This window comes from Phoca vitulina, unplaced genomic scaffold (assembly GCF_004348235.1).
Source record: "Phoca vitulina isolate PV1807 unplaced genomic scaffold, GSC_HSeal_1.0 scaffold16, whole genome shotgun sequence".
NCBI classification, from domain to species: domain Eukaryota; kingdom Metazoa; phylum Chordata; class Mammalia; order Carnivora; family Phocidae; genus Phoca; species Phoca vitulina.
In genome coordinates this window covers 22,369,352-22,391,648 of record NW_022589719.1, presented here as the reverse complement: position 1 = coordinate 22,391,648, position 22,297 = coordinate 22,369,352, and the positions used below count along the sequence as shown (strand labels likewise).

General features: G+C 51.9%; 1 protein-coding gene across 5 annotated transcripts in view; it reads right to left on the bottom strand.

Annotated features, from left to right (window-relative positions):
- The window catches only part of PRDM11 (PR/SET domain 11), a 78,350-nt gene that overhangs the window by 33,403 nt on the left and 22,650 nt on the right, over positions 1 to 22,297 (bottom strand). For 3 of the 5 annotated variants that reach the window (XM_032413960.1, XM_032413958.1, XM_032413961.1), the window contains exons 2-4: positions 12,418 to 12,542; positions 11,928 to 12,031; positions 11,062 to 11,324 (exon numbers count right to left, since the gene is read on the bottom strand). In XM_032413960.1, coding sequence (XP_032269851.1) covers positions 11,062 to 11,324; positions 11,928 to 12,031; positions 12,418 to 12,536 — 486 coding nt within the window. In that variant the 5' untranslated portion in view covers positions 12,537 to 12,542. Of the gene's footprint in view, positions 1 to 11,061; positions 11,325 to 11,927; positions 12,032 to 12,417; positions 12,543 to 13,147; positions 13,388 to 22,297 lie in introns of those variants that run through there. The other 2 variants (XM_032413959.1, XM_032413962.1) reach the window with 2 other exon arrangements.

The following is a 22,297-nucleotide window of genomic DNA, read 5'->3' as shown; positions in this document are numbered from 1 at the left end:
TCCAAAAGCTCGCTCTAAGAATTTTTAATTCAATGTTTTCATTAAAAAAAATTAATATACGGGAATCACGAGATTTCCATCCCAAAGAGTACTGTGCTTGTAACTCGGTTGGCACCTGTGGTTGACCGAATTCTTGGCCCCGGTTCCCGACCCTCCCCATGGGCCTTGGTCATGTGATTCTGCACTGGGCTCTCTCTTACAGGTGGCCAGTCCTTCTTCTCCTTGACCTTGGCTTCAGCCGTGTGACTTATCTGGCCAATAGGATGTTAGCACACACCAAGCAAGCAAAGACTGGAAATGTGCCTGCGAGGGTGGGTTTGCCTCTGGGGCCTCTGCCTTGACCGGGAGAAGAGCTTCCCCAGGGAGCCCCTGCTCCTTCGGCCCGGGGCCCAGAACATGGAGCAGACCTGGCTCCACAGTGAGGCGACAAGCTCGCCCCGTGGCTTGCGGCCCAGCGGCCCAGCCTCACCCAGCGAAATCAGCCCCTCATGGGCCACCAGCAGACACCCCAGGCTAACTGAGGAACTGCAGATGGGCCAGCAGATACATGAGCAAGCATGCGAGATTGCAGTTCTACGTCGCGGGTCAGCAAACTATGGCCTGCAAGGGAATCCAGCCCACACCGGTGTTGGATGGCCTACCAGCGAAGAACGGTTTGTGTGTTTCTTAGTGGTTGGAAATAAACCAAGGGAAGAATATTTCATCTTGTGAAAGGTATATGGAATTCAAATTTTGGCATCCGTAAACAGTTTTACTAGAACACACCACACCCGACGATTCTCCCGCTACAAGGGCAGAACTGAGGAGGGCATCTAGGGTCCACGGAGCCTAAAATATTTACGATCTGGCCCTTTACACAAAAAGGGTGCAACCCCAGTTCGATGCCACGAATTTGGAGGTAGCTTGCTGATAGCACAGCTGACCAGAAAACACCACTTACTGCTATCTGCCGTGAGCTAGAGAAAGAAGGGCAAATGCAAACTTAATAAGCACAGGGTGCATTCTGGCAAAGAAAAGGGTAGGGAACAGGTGCACTAAAAGATTCCCCAGTGTTTCAAATAGAGACAAACAAAGAAAATACAGGGGTCACCCGATAAACAGCAATTTTGTTCCAGTGAATGCGTCATCCGACACATTATACTGATTTCATTCATTTGAATTAAGTTGGTCGGTCTCCTGTTCATTTTATATCTGTAAGTCTGCCTTGGGTAGCTGTAGCTGTTTAAGAGCTAGAAGAAATGTTGTTTCATCTACATCTATGGCCTATACCTTTTCAAGTAACACTAACATGAGATTAATGTAACAGTGGGACACTGCACCCCGCCTCCCCAACACCAACATTAAAAGTCACCGGACCAACAGATACAGGAAGAGCTGCTCAACTTCACCGGCCATAAGGGAAATGCAGATCAAACCCACAATGAGCTATCCGCTCAGGCCTTTAAGAACGGCTAACATCAAGGCGACGAGGGAGATCAAGCGCCGGCCAGGAGGATGTGGAGTGAAGGGAACTCCTGAGCGCTGCTCTGGGAATGTACATGGACGCAGCCACCATGGAAAATAGCATGGGGTTCCTCAAAAACTTAAAAATAGAACTACCATGTGATCCAGCAATTCCACGTCTGGGTATATTTATCAGAAAGAAACAGGGGCTCCTGGGTGGCTCAGATGGTTGGGCGTCTGCCTTCGGCTCAGCTCATGATCCCAGGGTCCTGGGATCGAGCCCCACGTCTGGCTCCTGGCTCGGCTGGAAGCCTGCTTCTCCCTTTCCCTCTGCCTCTCCCCTGCTCATGCTCTCTCTCTCTCTCTATCTTTCTGTCTCAAATGAATAAATAAAATCTTAAAAAAAAAAAGAAACAAAAACACTTAACGTGAAAAGTTACGTGCACCCCCGTGTTCACTGCAGCGTTATTTACAATAGCCAAGATGTGGAGACAACCCAGGTGTCCCACGGCGGATAAAGGGATGGAGAAGATGTGGTAGAGATATACAACGGAGTAGTATTCATTCATGAAAAAGAATGAGATCTTGCCACTTGCAATGACACGGATGGACCTTCACTGCATGATGCTAAGTCAAATAAGTACAAAGACAAACACCGTATGATCTCACTTATATGTGGACTCTAAAAAAGAAAAACACCAAAAGCTGAACTCCTAGATATGGAGAAGAGATTGGTGGTTGCCAGAGGCAGAGGGTGGGGAGTGGGGAGTGAAGATGATCAAAGTGAAATAAGTAAGCCCTGGGTATGTAACAGACAGATTAGTGACTATGGTCATCATATACTTAAAAAGTCACCTCAATAGGACACAGGGGAGAAACGCCACCACAGAAGAAGTGCTGAGAAGACAAGGAATGGTGAAGGTCAAGTTAGGAGCTCCTTTACACTGGAAATACTGGGCCAATCCTAAAGAGTTTTTCATGCTCTTCTATTCCAAAATAATAGATTTTGAGAACAACAGTTCCAGCCAAAATTGGTTCACCAGCATAGTACATATTTGCGGGGAATCTTTGGCTCGGTTTGTGATTCATAACCAAACGACCAGCATTTGTCAAATAGTTATACAAGGCAAGCCCATTTAATGCTTCTGATCTTAAGAGGAATCTTAAGATTGACGTACATACTTTTATTCCTGGAAAAGCTGATATTGAATTGATAGTGTTTTAAGGATCCATCACATCTTAGAACACGAGAAAAGCAACTCTTTTCTAGCATCATCTTCCACTCTTCCTTCTAAGCACACTCTGTCCTTCCACTATCCCCTATCATCTTTCCACCCTCAACATCACCCGTGCTCCCCGCTGCAACTCATCCCTCAAAACCTAGTTCAGGCCTAGAAGCAAGGAGACCGTGCACACACTTAGTGCCCAGGGATATAGAGTTCTGCACACCATTTCCACTAAAGCAAATTAGGGCTCCTGGGAAAGATGGCTAGAACATCTTTTTGCACCAGAAAGTAAGAGAAGTATGAAATTAATGACAAGGAGCCAGTCTGAATGGGCTCCTGCTGGCCAAATCTAGGGCAATTTAAACATCAGAATGAATAATGACAAGAATGGACTAGAACACACGGAAGAAAAAAAAAGATTCAAGAGTCCATCCTGATGCTAAAAATAACTTTAAAAATGAGGGATGGGGTGGAGGAGAAAGTTGAGCACCTTTCTCTTTCTTTCTTTTTTTTTTTTGGCAGAAGGATGTCATGTAGTAAATGTAGAATGTAAATCATTTTAAACTATGAATAATAATTGATGATGCAGGCAAGAATCATCAACAGTAATGCTAAAACCACTGGGTAAAAGATAAGACAAACTGACCTCACATGCTTCCTGCTATCTACAGGGACAAAGACACAACATCCTTTGTGCCAAAAAGCTACAATCTGAATCTATCATGAGGAAACAATCAGGCAAACCTAAACTGTGCAACGTTCTGCAAACAACTGCCCAGGACTTCTCCAAAGAGTCAATATCCTGAGAGAGAAAAAAAACGACGCAGGGGAGCTGTTCTAGAATAAAGGAGACTAATGAGACATGACAATTAAACGCAGCGTGTGATGCTTGAGTGGGTCCTGGATGGGGGACAGACTGTAAAGGCCACTTCCCCAGGGCCACTGGGAAGATGTGAATATGGATTGCAGTTGAGACAGTATCATATTCATGGTTAAATTTCCTGCATGTAATAATTCTATTGTGGGGACATAGGACAGGGGTCAGCAAACTACTGCTTGCAGTTCAAATGCAGCCCCCTACCTGCTTTATACAGCTGGTGCTGGCATTTTTTTTAATGATTACAAAAAAGCTTTTTCATATTAATTTCATTTATACGATTTTATGTATGAAATGTAGATGAAATGTGAATTGCATTTGAAATTACGTGATGTTCACATTTGGCTTTCATAAATAAAGTTTTATTGGAACACAGCCGCACTCGTTCATTCCCGTAGCGTCTCTGGTGGCTTTCGCCCTGCAACAGCAGAGTGGTGTAGTGATGGAGAGCGCGTGCGTGGCCCATAAAGCCTGATGTCTAGAACCATCTCTCAAGCAGCTCAGAACACAAAACAGAACAAAACAAAACAAAAAAGAACGTGTGTGTGCGTGCACGCACCTGTCGGTATATACAGAGAGAGATTCAAGCAACTGTTTTAAAATGTTAGCAATGGGTAAATTAGGTGCAGGGTGTGTGGGTGTTTCTTATACTATCCTGATAACTTTCCCACAGAGTCTGAAAATTTTAAAATAAAGAGTTAATAGAAATGAGCAAACAAGCATGGAAAGTATCTGCTCATACGTACACAAACACACACACAAGCCAACCTGTCTCAAATGTTCCTTCTTTTCTTCCTGGACAAGCCCGTTATTCGTCCCAGACAAGCCTGTTATTTTTGCCTTCTCTGAGCTCTCCCCAACTCGGTGACACCTGCCTGCTCCCACTGACATCTCGCAACATCGCAACGGTCTGCCTCTACTTCCCTCTATCCCCTCTATCCCTCGGGGGTTTTCAGCCTCTGTCCTGGAGGCTGTGTCACGAGCTTCGGCACGTCCAATTTCCAAGTTTCAAAATAAATCTCCATTTTACCACGGAACTTGAAATGAAAAACACTGGAAATACCACTTCACCTCGGGTCCCCCCAGAACAGTAGGAGTCTCGCAGGTGGAGGGGCTGACCGACAGCAGGTGAACAATGCCACCATACGGCGTCCACATTATAAGGACCCCCGGGAAATCTCCCGTCCAGTGTCAGTACCCAGAAGGGCAGACTCCCCAGGAGCTAACTAGGGACTTTTTGCGACATGGACACTTCTGGCACTGGGAGCTGACCAGGCCTGCCTTTTCCCCAGCGGCTGCCAGATTTGGACCCCCTATAGCTAAAAGCGCATACATGGGTCATTATGGTCTGCATTTTTAGCCTCATTCCTGGCTCTGCTTAGGGTCTCCGCCCTTGCTTTTATTTATTCTGTCTCTCCAAGTTTTAATATGCTATGATGTTCTATTTTATGTGTCCTGCTAGGCTACCCTAAATTCCTTCTGGAACAAGACCGAGTCTAAACGAGAAATGTAAATAGACACCCTGTGCTGGCCTCCTCTTTCTTCCTCCCGTTACCGAACCACATGGCTGCCTGCCCTCCCAAACACCTCAGGCCTGCAGCATCGTCGCTGGCTGCCAGTGGCTGAGGATGGCCTGGCAACCCTGGCAAGGATTTCTGGGATTTATCATTCCCAATAAGATGAGAAGGCAGAGGAAGGGAACATGTCTTTTCTAAGCAGCCAGAGATGAGGGCAAAATTCTGGCAGAGGAGGCCAGGCCGTGGAGAGATGCGAAGCGGACATGGCCACTGGGTCCATCTAAATGCAGGCCCTGGCCCCTGGGACCAGCTTTCCTCTGGGTTGAGGGGAGACAGAGAGGGAACCAGTGCTGGGCAGAAAGGATGAGTAGAATAAAGTCAACCGAGGCCAGCAGGGAGGCATAGGGGAGATAAGGAAGGAAGGAGGAGAAGGCCCAGGAGGCAGAACCAAGAGGGTGGGTTCTGGAGTTGAGACTGCTGGGTTGGAACCCCGGCTCAGCTACTCATTAGGTGTTTAGCTTTGTGCAGAATGACTTCCCTCTCCAGGTCTCAGTTTTCTCAGCAGTACAATGGGTAGAATAGTATCTACTTCACGGGGGCATCAAATGAGATCATGCTGTCAAGTGCTGAGCACAGACCCAGAAACGTCGTAAGTGCTCAAGAAACGGGAACTGGTGCTTATCCTTAGCTCCACCGTTATTTCTACTGGAGTAGAGCGTACACATTGAGGCGTTGTAGAAGGAAACATGTTGTGCTGGATGAAGGCCAGAGCTTTTGAAGGCAAGCAGAAGGTCAAGAAAGGACATCGAGTATGGCTCTGAGACAGGATTTGACAACTGAATGCAGTTTATTGGGGATACGATGCTTCCAGATCGTGGTCCAAAATCAGTGCTGCAGTTCACCCCACCTTTCCCCCCTCCCTGCGTTCAACCAACCTCATTGCTGCTTTTCCCCATCTGAAACCCTGACTGAGGACACATGCGCACACGTGCTCGCGCGCGCGCGCGCGCACACGTGCTCGCGCGCGCGCGCACACACACACACACACGGGCCCTGCTTTCTTGAGCCATTTTGCACATCCGTTCTCTCAGGGGCTTCAACGCCTCTCACTTCTCTGGATCACAAAGGTCAGAGCCTCCACATGGTCCCGCGACCTCCAGCCACTCCTCCGTCCCCGCACCCATCCACATGTCACAGCTCACAGCTCCAAGGCCCTAGGAAGGAACCTCCAACGGAGCAACAGGGCTGGCCCCTGGGCCCTGAACTGCAGGCCACGCCCACTCTCGACTGGTAGAGCTGGTCTACGACCAGGCTGCAAACTCCAGGGATTCCTCCTCTCCCTTTTCTCCAGACCCCAGCCCCATGCCGGGCCCACATACTCGGGCAAGCTGCCCGAGACGCTAAGTTTGCCCAGCTGGGCTGTCCCAAGGTGTAGGTTCTTGTGGGCAGGGGAGGGAGCACAGCCCTAGATTTTCGCCTCTGCTGAACTTCTACCCATCCTTCAAGACCCATCTCCAATCTGCCCAGTCAAAATCCACTCCCCTCCTCCCTGGCCCTACAGCCTTGTACAAGTACTACAACCACCAGCAGCCGACACCCTGCCTCGGTTTACTTGGTTACTTGCTTACTTGGTTGGGAACAGGCCTCCTCGCCTCCCATCCTTAAAGCCTGGCATCGTGGAGAAGCCACGGTCTACCATGTGTCAGCCGCGGGAGGTGGGGATCACGTGCTTAACCTCCTCAGTCCCGGGTTCCCTCATCGGAACCAGGAGGCCAGCAACCTTCGCTTGCAGGGCTGTCAGAGGGGGAACGTGGCACGCGGCTGGCCTAGAATCATTGCTCACAGCAGCCAGACTTCTAAAACAAGCCATCCACCCTTGCTGGCTCTCTCCTCACCTCCCACTCACACCTCCATCCCCAGCAGCACGGCTTCCATCTCGAAACTGCCCGTGGCCAGGACACAGAGCCCCGTGCCCTGCGCAAGCCCAGCAGCCCTCAGTCCTCCTACTTCTCTGCCTCCAGGCCCCCACCGCCCATCCCTTCCTAGGGCCTCAGCTGCATCCATTCACGTGCTTCGTGTCCCTTACGCCCAGACCCCTGTCCTCGGCTGACCTGCATGCGCCGGCATGCCCCTGGACAGCCCACCTGCGCGTCTCATGGGCACAGGCACCTGCAGCTCGCTCACCCCACCTGGACTCACCTTCACCGCTCCCCTGGCTCAGGCCAGCTCTCTCCACCTCTCCGCATGTGTTAGCAGATGTCCCCCCCAAGACATACAAGCGCACTGCATTCACTTCCTATCACTTCTTAACAAACTACCACAACACCGGGGCTTCAACACCGCCCGTTTATTATCTCACAGTTCTGGAGATCAGGAGTCCTACAAATCAAGGTGTCGGCAGGGCTGAGTTCCTTCTGGAGGCTAGCGGCAAGATTCTACTTCCTTGCCTTTTCTAGCTCCTAGAGGCTGCCTGCGTTCCTTGGCTCCTGGCTCCCTCCTCTATCTTCAAGGCCAGCGGGATAACATCTTCCCATCTTTTCTGAGTCTGACTCTCTTGCCTCCCTCTTATAAAAATGCTTGTAATTCCAAGGGGCCCACCCTGATAATCCAAGATAATCTCCCTATCTCAAGAACCTTAATGTAATCTCCTCTCGAGAGTCCCTTTGGCCATAGACGAGGACATATACACGGGATCCAGGGCTTAGGACATGGCCATCCTCAGGGGGGTCATGATTAGGCCTACTGTACTTCCCTCCCTCCAACTGCTCTGAGCCTCTAGGATATCCCTCCAGTGACAGAAAAGATGTTGACCCACCTCCCTTCCGTAGGCAATGTCTCCATCTGAACCTTCTCGGTGATAGAACAGCTTGTCCATCACGCCTCATCGCTCCTCTAGCTTCAATTAGCCCTCCAGGAGGACCCCCCAACCAGGTTTTTCAAAGAAGTTAACGTCTTTCTCTGAACAAAGCTCCCTGCCCCCCACGTCTGCCTGCAGCCATCCCCTCCCAACTCCTGTCTCTCCTCCACTGATCTCACCCAGCTCTACTGGTCACCCGGGTTCTAAGAGCGTTCCCGTCTGGCCACTCTCTCGAAGGGCTTCACCACAGCACCATCGGCCACTGAGGCCGGACCATTCTTTGTTGTATGAGGCTGTCGCGTGCATTATGGAAGGTTCAGCAGCATCCCCGGCCTCTGCTTCTAGATGCCAGTAGCGGATCCCCCCCGCCAAGTTGTGACGGCCAAAAATGTCTCCAGACGGTACCAGACATCGGGGGCAGCGCGGAGGAGCCAAGGGCCCCAGGTCGAGAACACTGTCTGACAGGAACAGTTCTTGCTAAGGTGGCCGGTGACTTCCCCGGCACTAAATCCGACGGACACTTCTGAGCCCTTCTCTCATTGGCTGTTCTGGCCTCCCCACCTCTCGGGCTGCAATTCCTGTCACCCTTGCAGGATCACGCAGGATCCCCTCCTGGACTGCTAATGGCTGACGTTCCTCAAAGCTTCCCCCAGGCCCTCTCCACCTCTCGTTCACCTGTTCTCCCTGGGGGCTGCCCTCCACACCCCCGGCCTCAGGGACACCTGTGCACAGGTGACTCAGGCGGTGACACCTCCAAACCTGCTCTCTAAGCTCCGCACCCATGTAGCTAACTGCCTAGTTGACAGGGCCACTGGGGACCTTGCCATCACTCCCAACTCAGCGAGTCCAAAACCAGGATGGGGATCTTGCCCTCCGCCCAGGCCCCGCCCTGCATTCCACTTCTCAGAGATACCTTCCCGACCTGCTGAGAGCGGAACACTGAAGGACTTGTTCTGGCCAATTCCCTCTCCCTTACCTAGGCCGATCAATCTGTTTCCAGAGACCACTCTTGCTCATGCTGAAAGAGGTCACAAACCAGTTCACCTGTCTCCATGTCGCCACGCCACCCTAGCTCAAGCCTCCACTGTCACCGATGTAGAGAACGACTGTAGCCCTCTAACTGGGCTGTGGGTATCCATTCTCCACCAATGCCCCCACCCCTGATCTGTTCACCAGGCTGCAGCCAAAGTCACTCTTTCAAAACATAAACGAAACTTCTCATGGTTCTTAAAGAGCAAAAGTCCCAGTTTGGTCTACTGGGCCCTATACATCCAAGCTTCTGTCTCCCCCTCCCAGCCCCTGTGTTTGCTGCACTCCAGGCACGATGACCTTCTTCTAGTTATGCAAACATGCCATCTTCTCTCCTGCCACAGGGCCTTTGTACATGCTGTTCTGTCCATCTGGTGGGTATTCTCTCCCCTCAATCACAGCTCCACCATCAGGAAGCCTTCCCTGACTTCTGGCCACATCAGTTCCTCTGGTTGTTCCCTTTTCTCCTAGCCTCACTGTCTCTTCATCATCTGAGTCATGATTTTACATTTACTTATCTTATTCTTTGATTCATTCCAGCTTCCCCACAATAAGCTCTATGAGGGCAGGACTGATGTCTGATCTGGCCCATCGCTCTATCTCCGAGGCCAGTTCAATGCTTAGCACAAAGAAGCCCCACAAGAAGGGTTTAATTAATGACTAATGAATGATCTTGTTACTCCCTAGCCCAACTTTCTCTACTGGCCCCACCTTCCTCCATCTCTGTTCAAGCTTGACTCCTGAGAGTCGAGAGTCATCCCTAACAATCCTTCCTCTTCAGATCTTTACAAACTCTCTTTCTCATTTCCACATCCCATCCATTAATAAATCTCAGAGATTCTCCTTCCTAAGTCTCTTGCAAATGTGCCTGCCTCTAGCACCTGAGTTGAAACCAGCATCTTTTCTGACCTGAGCCCCCCACCCAAGCCTCCTACCCATCCCAGTTCTCCATTCTGCAACCTAACCTCCCCATTCTGCAAGGCCTCTGCCTGGCCCGCTTCAGTGGCTTCTCCTGGCCCGCAGGAGAAGCACACACTTACCCTGACTTATGAAACGTAGCGTGATCTGCCTCTGCCTCCTTCTCTGCTAATTTCTCACCACGCTGACTCTCGGGCTCATTGCTAGAACCACACCGGACCCGTTGGAGTTTCTCTCGCTCAGCTGCTCTGTGTGCCTACAGCATTCTTCCGTGCCCCGTCCCCCAACTGCTACTCATTCCTCAAGTCTCGAGCTGAAGGAAATCCTGCCCAAGCTCCTCAAGTAGGCCAACGACAACAATTATAATAGCTGATATTCACTGCATGCTTCCCGAAGGCAGGGACGGATCTAAAAACTTCATAGTATTGACCTATTTCGTCTCCACCATCAACTATGATAATTCTCTTACAGAACAGGCACAGAGAAGTTAAATGATTCATCGAAGGTCACATTTGATAGTAAATAGCAAATGAACTTGGGTTCTAGGCCCCAGATCCCCGAGCACCACGAACACCACCATCTCCCTCTGCTCCTAGAGTGTCCTGTCCTCCCCACTTCCGTAGCAATGATCACATGTGCACGTACCTGTCCAGCACCTGTTCTCCCCACCAGACCGTCCACTCCCTGAGAGCAGGGGCCATGTTCTCTGGCACCCAGCCCAGCACCCGGCATCACTGCTCTTTGGGCTGAATGCCATGCTCTGCATTCCCACAGCCCCCAGACCCAAGTCACCCACTCCAGAGGAGGGCCCGGGTCAACCCTTTGTAAATGCCATAGAATGGCCCACCAGACACACACACACACACACACACACACACACACACACACGAACATTCACGGGGAAATCGCCCTGAGTTCTTCCCTTCCTGGCTGGCCGGCCATGGACTCCCTAGGGCCCCACCACTGATTCTGCCGACCCCAGCCAGATGGGCCCCTCAGCATGGCCCTCAGCCACCCAGGGTGGCAAGCCACTCAGCTAGGGCAAAGGGATAGCGAGATCCGTCATCCCAGCATCCCGGAGTGATGGCAGAAAAGCTCTCGGGGCCAGACTGGGCCAGCGTATGGCTCCCCCTGCTGGTCTCCTTCCACGCTCGCTAGCACCCTCTCCCGCGGCGCAGGCCAGGGAACACTCACCAGCCAGGAGAAGCAGCCAGCTGATTTGTCCTGGGTGGAGATCTGCCCCTCATAGGGGCCGAAGATGTGGCCCTTGGGGATGACCTCATTTATGCATCGCACGTCATTCTCCCCACTGGCTTCCTTGACCACCTCCATGCCCTGCGGGATGGTGAGGGCAGCCCTGTCTGGGATGCCCACGGGCACTGGCGTGTCGGACACAAACACTGGGGGACCGTGGTTCGGGCACTCATCCACAAAGTACTCCTGGCAGGACTCGCAGACTGAAGGGACGGAAAGAGCGAGAGAGCCTCAGTTGCTGCAGGGAGGCAGGACGCCCACGGCGGAGGCTGAGGGGCTCCAGGGAGGCCCACCCTGAGGACGGCATCGAGCAGTGAAAAGCACACTGCGTGGTACCCACGAGTCCCGGCCCTGGCTCCACCCCAGCCAGCCACAGGCCCCCGAGTCTTCAGTGGTAAAAACCCATTACCCTCCCTGGGGGCTCAACGGACAGGCCCGCCAATACGGAGGAGACCAGGAGCTCCCTTTGTTTTAAGTTTACAGCGCAGCTTTGGAGTCAGATGGGTCTGGGTTGGAACTGCAACTGTGTGCATCTGAGGTCTGTGGGACCCGAGGCAGGGTCCTTAGCCCCCACCAAGCCCCGGTATCCTCACCTGGAAGATGGGACCAATAAGAGCCACCTCAGTGGTTCAGGGTGAGGGTTAACGGAAGCCTGGACCCGTGTCTGATACATCATAGGCGAGTGCCTATCATTAGTCTTAGGCTGCAAATTCCCTAAGCAGAGGTGGGGTGGCGGAGGGGGGGCGGGAGCAGGGTGAAGGGGTGAAGGTAGGAGAAAGCCAGGAACAGCCCCAGGCTCCACTTACACCAGAAGTCCACTTGCTGGAAGCTTTTGGGCATGATGAGCTCACGCTTTCCCTTCAGTTTCTTGGGCTCCATTTCCATGGTTGAGGGGTCTGGTCTCCTAGAGCTGGCCAGGCCAGGGGCCAGGAAAGGAAGCAAAGAAGCCATCAGAGAGTGGGAGGCTGGTGGACAGAGAAGCTGAGGACCCGGCCAGGAGGCCACGGGGACTCGGGGATGCGGGGCAGGTGGAGGAGTCCCAGCTGGGCTGCCTGCTCAGTGCAGGGGATCGTGAAAAGGTAGGAGTTCTGAGACCTGGGCCTAGGCCTTCTAGGGCCACTGCGTGGGTTCTTCTAGTCTTCTAGAGCCTGCGCTCGCTCATGTCTGCTCCCAGGAGCTGCCCAGAGCAGGTGAAGGACGGTGGGCCAGGAGTGGGAACTCTCCCCAGGGCGTCCAACCAACCCAGCCCCGAGATTCCCCACTTCTCCCTCTCCTGCCCCCACACAAGGGCCTCACCAGGGCTGGCCATACTCCTGGTCTCGGAGTGGTGAGCAGACCTCGGTCTTCACCACGGTCACCATATCCCCCACGGCCGCCTTGGTCTGCGCCAGGCACTCCTTCATGTTGTCAGTCATTCTGTCCTGGGGACGCGAAGGCGGGTCCAGCACAGGAAGAGGATCAAAGAGACAGGGGAAGAAGGGTGAGTGTCAGAGAGGGCAAGCGGGGGTCCCGTGGAGTCTGGTTACCCTCCCTGCCATCCCCAGAGGAAGCGCTTGAGAACAGAGACAACAAAAACAGCTGTAGCCCGGCCAAGAGGAAATGCCATTTCTATCCCGGGCTGGTCCTGGGGACGACTGGAGCCACCAGCCCCACGGGGTCAGAGGCCGACGCGCAGCTCAGGCCAGGGGGCAAGACTGGATAGCACAGCCTGGACCCCAAGACCAAAGGGCAAAGGGTATGAGGAATCCACAGGAGTCTCCGCACAAGAGTCCGCAATGGGGAGCAGGGGAGGGACGACTCAAGTCCAGCTGGGGCCAAGGGGGACTGGCAGATGAAACGGGCCCCTCAGCGCCGCGTCGCGCAGCCCCCTCACCCAGAGGCTGCCAGGGAATGCAGCCAGGCCCGCTTTGCCAGCTCAGGGCAGGTACAGGCGGGGCCTGGGGGTCCTGGTGCGGGTTGGCGGGCCAGCCTTGACTCCAAACCCCACCCGCTCTGTCTAGGGGAGTCTCCCCAGCCCGCCGCTTACCGCCCTCCTCCACCACCGCGCCGGGCTTCAGCCCCTCCCTCGGCACCCCGGGGTCCTCATGCCAAGCCCGGGGACACTCTTCGGGCCAGGGTGGCGCGCGGCTCTGGCTGGGACCGCGCTCGCGGCCCGGGACTGGGCGAACAGCGTGTGTGACTCACTACCCGGGGCCCCGCTGGCCACACCCCTGCTCCTCGGCTAATCAGCCCCCTGCTCCCCACCGGGGCCCCAAAGCCGGCGGCGGCTGGGAGGGGTGCGGGGAAACACGACGGCCTGCCCCCTCCTCCGAGCCGGCGGGGCCGGGGGGCGCGCGGAGGGGGGCGGGGGCTGCCCGGGCGGGCCGAGCCGCCCCCCCCCGGCCCCCCCCCCCCGCCCCCGCCCCCGCCCCCGCAGCCCCGCGGGGCTTCCCGCCCGCGTGTCCGGCGGGGAAAGTGTGAGGTCCCGCGGCCGGGCGCAGGGGCGGCGCGGGGGGCCGGGGAGGGCGCGGGCCGCTCTCTCCCTCTCACCAACCTTCCCGGCGGGGAGCTCCCTGCCCTGCCCGGCCCGGCCCTGCCCAGCGCCGCCCCCCGCCCGCCAGGCCCGGCATTCCTTGCGGGGGCATGTGGCTTCTTGCCGGCCCCGGGGGCACGCAGTTGGCTGGCTGCCGGGAGGGGGGCGCGCGGGGAGCGGGAGGGAGCGGGCGCCCGGGAGGGGCGGCGGCGGGGGCCCGCCCGGGGGGGAGGCCAGCCCCCCCCCCCCCCGGGGGCCGGGGGGCGCCGGGCGGGCGTCTGGGGTGGCGGGGACCACGGGGGATGGGAGCGGGCGGGCGTGCGGAGCGGCTCGGCGACGTGCGCGGGCGGCCCCCCGCGCTCCCTCCCTGCGGCCGCAGAGGACTCGGCGTGGCTTCGGCGGGGCCTGTGGCGAACGGGGCGACACCACCGATCCCTGCCCGCCGGGCGCGCCGCACGCCGCCCCTTTCCCACCTGCGCGGTCCAGGGTGGGAACCGGGCGCCTGCAGCGGTGGGGGGGGGGGGGCACCGACCTCCTGGCCCACGGAACGGCCCCCAGCGGCCACCGGTCAGGGAACAGGGGTTGAGGTCACCGAGGCAGGAACATAGGGCAGGAAGATGTCGAGGGACTCCCCCAAGGTCACGCAGTCCATTCCTGATGGAATCCAGACTGGAGCCTGGGGCCTGCTGTGAGTAAACTGGAAACAGGAGAACCCCCAGATTCAAGCATTATGTTTCAGGTCTGGTTCACCTCCATGCCACACTCTCAGCCCAACTTCTTCCGGAAGGATCACCAGGATCACCCTGGGGTGGGATCAGGCCAGGTGGGGACAAGGTCCTATGGATTTGTAAAGGATCACTGAACACTTCTTCCCAGAGGAGCACTTCTCTCTCAGATGGGCAGCATTCACATACAACACATCCTGAGGTAGTTAAGTCTGGTGGTTAGAGGCCTAGGTCCCCAAAGGAGCACTGCCTATGTTCAAATCCCAGTGATTGGCTGTGTGACCCCTGGCAGGTGTTAGGGACTGAAAGTTTGTGTGCTCTCCCACCCCAATTCATATGTTGATGTACTAACCCCTAATGTGACTATATTTGGAGACAGGGCCTGTGAGGAGGTGATAAAGGTTAAATGAGGTCATAAGGGTGGAGCCCTAATCCAAAAGGAAGAGACACCAGAGCACGCGTGCTCTCTCTCTCTCTCTCTCTCCACCAGGTGAGGACGAGAGGGCATCAGTGTGCAAACCAGGAAGAGAACCAGCAACCTGGTTCCTCCCCGGGAACCGAATTGGCTTGCACCTTGTTCTTGGACTTCCAGCCTCTGAAATTGTGAGAAATAAATCTTGTTTAGGCCACCCCATCTATGGCATTTTGTTAGGGCAGCCTGAGCTGACTGAGACAGCGGGTTATCCAGCTTCTCTATGCTCCCATTTGTTCATCTGCAAAATGTGGCCCACGTTAGATAATATCACAGACATTGCCGTATGGAAATGGACGAAGATGAGTCTGGAGGGGTTAGGCACGGTCTCTTGCAAATCTGCACATGAAGAAAGCTGATCAGGAAGGTGGGTATGAGTGACCTCATTCAGGGGTGGCTCTGAATTCTCTTCATTGGATTGGATTTGGTTTTTTTTAGTCAATCATTTGCAGACTCTGGCACTTTATTAGAAACAGACTACTTGGACCATTTTGCATTTCTCCTGCTCTGGCCCCTCTATCCTTCACCAGCACGCCCTCCCCCTGCCCCCCCGCCACATTCACCCTGCCATGGCACCTGTGAACTTGCTGCGTCCTCTACTCTGAGCACACCTGAAAAACTCCTACGGATCCTTCAGCCCTCACTGTTGTTCCCCACTCCACCCCCACCATAATACCCTCTCCAGCCCCATGTCCCTTTCCTTATGGCACTTGTCACCCTTAGAACGGTCTTTTGTTAGCATGATTGTTTGATCAATACCTGTTTCCCATAATAGATGATAAGTTCCATGAGGGCAGGCACTTTTGCTCACCACTGAATAGCCAGGTGCCTGGTACCAGGGCAGAAGTAGTGAAAGACAAGCAACTCGCCAGGGCATAAACGCCCTCTTGGGTCATGCACTTGCAGGAATGGCACCTGGAAGTGAACGCGTCCTTGAATTTGGCACCTTAGCGGCCTTCTTGCCTCACCCTAGTCTCAGCCTTGCCTAGCACATAGTGCATTCTCAATATTTACCAAATGAATGACCAAATGACCCATGTCGCAATTCACCACCCCCTTTAATAGGTCCTGCTGGCCCCCCTGAGAATCTCAACTCTTAAAGAGATCTCAGAAGGGAAGACAGGGTGGGTGGGTTATTGTTTTGAATCCTCTTCTCTTCGGGGTGCTCTCAGTGATCTTGGCCGGTGGGTTGTCCGGTGGGTGGCCCGGTGGGTGAGGCTGGCTTTGAGAGGCAGTGAGGTGCAGCAGAGAGTGTGATGGGTTAGACTCATGAGTCCTGGACCTGAACGTGACAGGAAGTCATAGAGTGTATGCTGTGAGCATGCGCACATCACTTAAACTCGCCAGGCCTTAGTGTCTTCCTTGGTAAAGTGGAAATCGTCATAATTGCCAGGTAATCCCCAGGAGGAATAAATGAGGTAAAGGCTGGGGCGAGGTCTTGGCAAGAGCCAGTGCTGCGGGTCTGTAAAGGATATCAGTATTAAGCTGGCCGCCCAGAGGCAAGGGGTGAGCAGGAAGAAGATGCGGGGGGGGGGGGGGGAAAAAAAGGGAGGGAAGGAGGGAAAAGAAGAAGTTAGAGAATAAAGGATGGAGGAGAAGAGGGAGAGAAGGGAGGGAGAGCGAGGAAAAGAGACAAGGAGCCACTTTTCTAAGTCTTAAACGGAAAACCATCCCCTCTAAGAAAAGCATTCATTTGTATCTCAAAGTAGAGATGTCTACCAGCCATTTCCTTTCATGTCTTATTTTTCATTTACATTCCACCTTCATCACGTGAAAGAATCGTGATGACTTGAAACACAAACACATAATACTCAACAGAGATTTCATGGAGAGAGATTGATGCCAATTATACCAAGAATCTGTTGTAAGATGGTTAGTGATCTAGCCGCCTGTTCAGTTCTGAGCTTCCTGGCAGCTAGAGCAAAAAGGGAAATATGATGAGTTACAGAGTACTCAGTATTTGACACTTACTTACTGACTGCACAGTTAAGTTCTCTCCATTCTTGGAAGAGTCCAGCTGCCTGGTGAACCAGAACCCAGCCTCGCTTGCGTGACTGATGGGCTTTACAACTCCCTTCTGCGTCTGTACTGAAGGCTGTGGGGGCAGGGTGGGATGTGGCAGGACTTCCATTTGGGAAGAGAGGGAGAGAGAACACCCCAGGCTAGTGTCCTTCATTGGGTCCATCTCAGCGGGCACGGTAGAGCCTGAGCCAGCTGAAGCTCCAGCAGCTGTTTCTGCAGTCTGCTCTGGACCTGTTCACCCGCTGAGGGGCTTGGGGGAGGGGTGGTCAGCAGGCCTCATGGAGGCTCCAAGCTGCTGGCAATGCTCCCTCTCAGCTGGCTCCTCTGAGTCTGCACACGCAGAGATTAGGCATGTTGCAAACCCAGCAATGAGATGCAAACCCAAGAGGAGGGGGCAGAATGCAACTCAGGAGGCAGCAGCTCTGTTTTCACCCTTGGCGGGGTGCCAGGGTCCTGGAATGCCCGGCAGCCAATGTGGCCTGAGGACTGGGAATCTGTGCCCACTTGGTTTCCCTCGCGGCTGGCACCCTGAGAATGTGACGGGTCCGCTCTGGGACCAGCACGGCATCCTATGTTGTTGCCTCTGATAACCAAGGGACAGTAGATTAGAGGGCTGGCCCAAGTCACACAGGGACCCAGGCTGGGTATCCCAAGCTCTGGGTGTCAGTCCTGGCTGTGCCGTAAGTTTTTTAGGTGACCTCGCGCCAAGTTCCTTCCTGCCTTGCCCTGAGCCTCAGTCTCCCCTTCTTGAAGAATAAAAGGTCCAACTCGGTTCTTAACAGTAAACCACAGGGGTAATGGAGGAAGAGCATAGAATTATTACAGGGAGTTGTTGAATTAAATGCCCAGCAAGCACTGCCTATAAATAGAATAAATTATATGCCTTTAATTTACATGTAAGACAGATTTGTAAATGTATGTGGATACTTTTAGGATGAACAAATGATACATTTATTTTAAAATGTTACTGAATTCATAGAAGCCGAATGTCACCATGCCTTTGGTTAATCAAATGATACCAGCACAGCCACTTACAAGCTATGTAACCTGGAGAAAATTAACCACTCCTACCTCAGTTTCCCCATCTGTCCAATGGGACTGAGGTCAGAACCTATCTCATAAGGCTGTTTTACACAGCATAACGCCTGGCGTATAATAAGCACTCCATAAATATGAGTTCTTATTATCATTCAATTTATTTGTTGTTTTAAAAGTAGAGCAGGCATCAGGTGGGCACATTGATGAAAAAGTTTTGACATTAAAAAGGGGGCCTTTATAAGCAGTTACTACCTTTAGGAGAGAAACACTTTCAAAAAAATCTGAACTATAAAGATGCTCATTCCGATAGAAAAAAATGGAAAATAATATTAAAAAAGCAATTTATAGAAGAAGACAAATGGCCAATATGCCTTATGGAAAACCACAAAACTTTAATACCCAAATAAATATAGATTAAAATAAACATCATTTTTCCTCTATTAAGTTAGCAAAGATTAAAAAATCTCAATAATATTCCAGGTTGGCAAAAGTGTGGAGGAAATACCCTACATACCCTCCTGGTTGGAAAAATTAATTGGTACAACCTTTTTGGAGGGCGATTTAGCCACACATATCAAAAGACTTGAAATGAGCAAAACATTCGTAGGAGCAACCCCATATCTAGGAATTTCTCCTAAGGACATAATTAAGTTGTGTGCAAAGATGTACCCCCAAGGCTGTCCTCTGCAACACTATTTTTAGTAGCAAAAAACAAAAACAAAACAAAACAAAAAAAAACACCAGGGAAAAATGTACACCTTGAAAACAGGAGAGAAGTTAATATATAGCACACAGTGAAATATTAGACAGCAATTAGCAGTGCTTTAGAAGAATATTTATTGACATGGAAACACATGCTCAACACACTGTTAATGAAAAGTGAAAGTCACTAAGTGAAAGAAGATAATTTGAAAGGCTCCCTGCTGTATGATTCCAACTATAGGACATTCTGGAAAAGGCAAGACTATGGAGGCAGTAAAAAGTTCAGTGGTTGACAGGGGTCAGCAGGAGGGAGGGATGAATAGGCAGGAGCACAGAGGATTTGTAGGGCAGTGAAACTACTCTGTGTGATACCATAATGGTGGACACATGTCATCATACGTTTGTCTAAACCCATAGAATGTCCAGCACCAACAGGGAGCCTTGATGTAAACCACGGACTCTGGGCGATAATGATGCATCAGTTGTAACCCCCACAGCGGGGGCAACAGCGGGTGTGTGGGGACAGGGGGAATGTGAAAACTACACTTTCCCCCTCACGTTACTGTGAATCGAGAACTTCTCTAGAAAGTAAAATCTATTTTTAAAAATGAAAATTGTGAAAAGATAGATACAAAGTAATCCCATTTTAGAAATATATTCACATATGGATTTGCACACACAGGTCTGGGAGGATGTATTCTGGAGGATCACTTGCAGCTGGTTGGCACAGTGTGTTAGGAAGAGTTTCTCTTTTCTTCTTTTGGCTTAGGAGGAAAAAAAAAGTCACTTAAAAACTCTTTCAAGGGGGCGCCTGGGTGGCTCAGTTGGTTAAGCGACTGCCTTCGGCTCAGGTCATGATCCCGGAGTCCTGGGATCGAGTCCCGCATCGGGCTCCCTGCTCGGCGGGGAGCCTGCTTCTCCCTCTGACCCTATCCCCTCTCATGCTGTTTCTCTCTCTCTCTGTCAAATAAATAAATAAATAAAAAATCTTAAAAAAAAAAAACAAAAAAACAAAAAACTCTTTCAAGGAACTCTATCATCATTTAATTTAGAAATTGCTGGAGAAGATAAGGCCTAAGGTTCTGCCATCCTCACACACTTGTGTTTGGATGCTGAGACCCAGCCAATTGGTTGGGAGGACGGACTCCAAATTAGAGACTGAATACCAGGCCCATTTGATGAATGAATGCAAATTGACTGATGGATCTGTAAGGGCCCTGATATTTCTACCACGAAAGACTTTTTTTACTTTGCTTTGTGATTCCCATTTTGAAAGATTTTGTCTACCAAAAAGACTGTATACGTTGTATAATCATTCATTCATTTTCGGGGCGCCTGGGTGGCTCAGTCAGTTACGCGTCCAACTCTTGGTTTCGGCTCGGGTCACGATCTCAGGGTCATGAGATCCAGCCCCGCGTCGGGCTCTGTGCTTAGTGGGGAGTCTGCTTAAGACTGTCTCTCCCTCTCCTTCTGCCCCTCCCTCTGCACACACACTCTCTCTCTCTGTCTCTAAAATAAATAAATCTAAAAAAAAGAATTCATTCCTTTTCCTAGCTTTTCCTATACACACTGGTATGTGATAACCAGGGTTAACACAGTGGTTAGTTGCTATCATCCTAAGCAAAAGGAGAGAGATCTGGCATGCTCATTCATTTGTCCTGCTGATTACAGGGAACTGTACAATGTTCATTAAGCTTCTTTATGTTTACAAAATAGTTCGGTGGGTCGATTACTATGCAGCTATGAGACTAAACAAACCACAACTACATGCTACAGTATGTAGTCACAACGCTGAGAAATGAGACCCCACAGAGTACATACAGTATAATTCCATTTATATAAAGTTTTAAAAAAAAAATGGGCAAAACTACGGTGTTAGAAGTGTTTGCGGAAAGAACTGGGAAGAACTAGAAAGGGGTAAGCAAGGGGCTTGTCAGATGCTGGTCATGCTCTATTTCTTGATCTTGGTGCTGGTCCACTGGGTGTGTTAAGTTTGTGAAAATATATTGAGCCGTGCTTTTATAATATGTGCATTTTTCTATATGTATTTATACGTTAGTAGGAACAAAGGAAAAATATCTGCAGGGGCCCTAAGGGTCAAGAGCTCCCATGGGGGAAACTCTGACCCAGCGCAGCCCCTGATTTTGCAATTGGAGAACTGGGGTCCAGCCAGTGAGGCTCCTGATTGGGTTTCAGGCCTTCATCTGCAGAGCAGTTTCCAGCCAGCACAGCTGGCTTGGGGCGGGGGTGGGGGGTGGGGGGGCAGGAGAACACATTCTCCCACGGTGGTCCCTCCTACAGAACCTTTTAAAGGTAATAGGTTGACTCCATCATTGATAAGATTTTGATAAAAAGAGAGGTTGGGAGAGGTTCCCGAGTCAAACACAGAAGGTGGTCAAGGGTGGCACCTTTTTTTTATGTGTTTGATTCTTAGGGAGTCACTGCTGGTGGCTTACCTGGATCCCATGCCCCCATTCCTCCCCACTAATAGAACTGGACATTGTTCAGGTGCCACACCTCCCTCCCAGGACCTACCGAGATTCAGGAGAAGCTGAGCCTACCCTCAGCTGCAGGTGTGGGCTCCGATTAATCTAAGCCAATTACGGTGATACCATCCCCCTCCCCAGTTATTAGATCATGAACCTGGCCTTTCATTCATCAGCACCTGACATTCCCCCAAGGTCGGACACCTGACCTACTTAGGCCCATCCAAGGGAAGAAAAGGGCTTCTATTTCATGACTTGGACAAGAAAGCATGCGGCCTCTGCTACAAACAGCAGGCATGTTGTGCAAAGGGCTTTGGCGGGAAGCAGCCTCAGGATGAAGCTAGTACAGCAGAGCAGAGGGAAGGTGTGGGATGTATAATAAGTAATATATTTGTTCTTTGTCCCCAGTTCCTGGCAGAGAGCACCTAAAACCCTTGGAATTTCCCAAGTGATAGGAGTGTCTTTTGTTATTCATAAGGAGCCCCTTTCTAGCTCACCTGAGTCTATGCTAATAAGTGACTAAGGGTGGGGCCCCTACAGAGCCTCTGGATGGGGCTGGTCACGGTCACCCCAACCCGAGAACCAGAACCTAGATTAGAAAGTTAGAACCTCCAGCCCCACCCACTGACCTCCTGGGAGGGGAGGGGGTCTGGAGATGGAGGTCTACAAAAATCCTTTGGTTTTTAAACTGAAGTATAGGGCGCCTGGGTGGCTCAGTCGTTAAGCGTCTGCCTTTGGCTCAGGTCATGATCCCAGGGTCCTGGAATCGAGTCCCACATTGGGCTCCCTGCTCCACGGGAAGCCTGCTTCTCCCTCTCCCACTCCTCCTGCTTGTGTTCCTGCTCTCGCTATGTCTCTCTCTGTCAAATAAATAAATAAAATCTTAAAAAAAATAAAATAAAATAAACTGAAGTATAATGGACATAGTATATTCGTTTCGGGTGCACCGCGTAACGATTTGATGTCTGTATATATTGCGAGATGATCACAGGAAGTCGAGTTAACATCTATCATGGTTACGGAATTCGTTTTCCTGTGATGAAAACACTTTTTTTTTTTTTTTTAAAGATTTTATTTATTTATTCATGAGAGACAGAGAGAGAGAGAGACAGAGGCAGAGGGAGAAGCAGGCTCCCCGCGGAGCAGGGAGCCCGATGCGGGACTCGATCCCAGGACCCTGGGATCACGACCTGAGCCGAAGGCAGACGCTTAACCGACT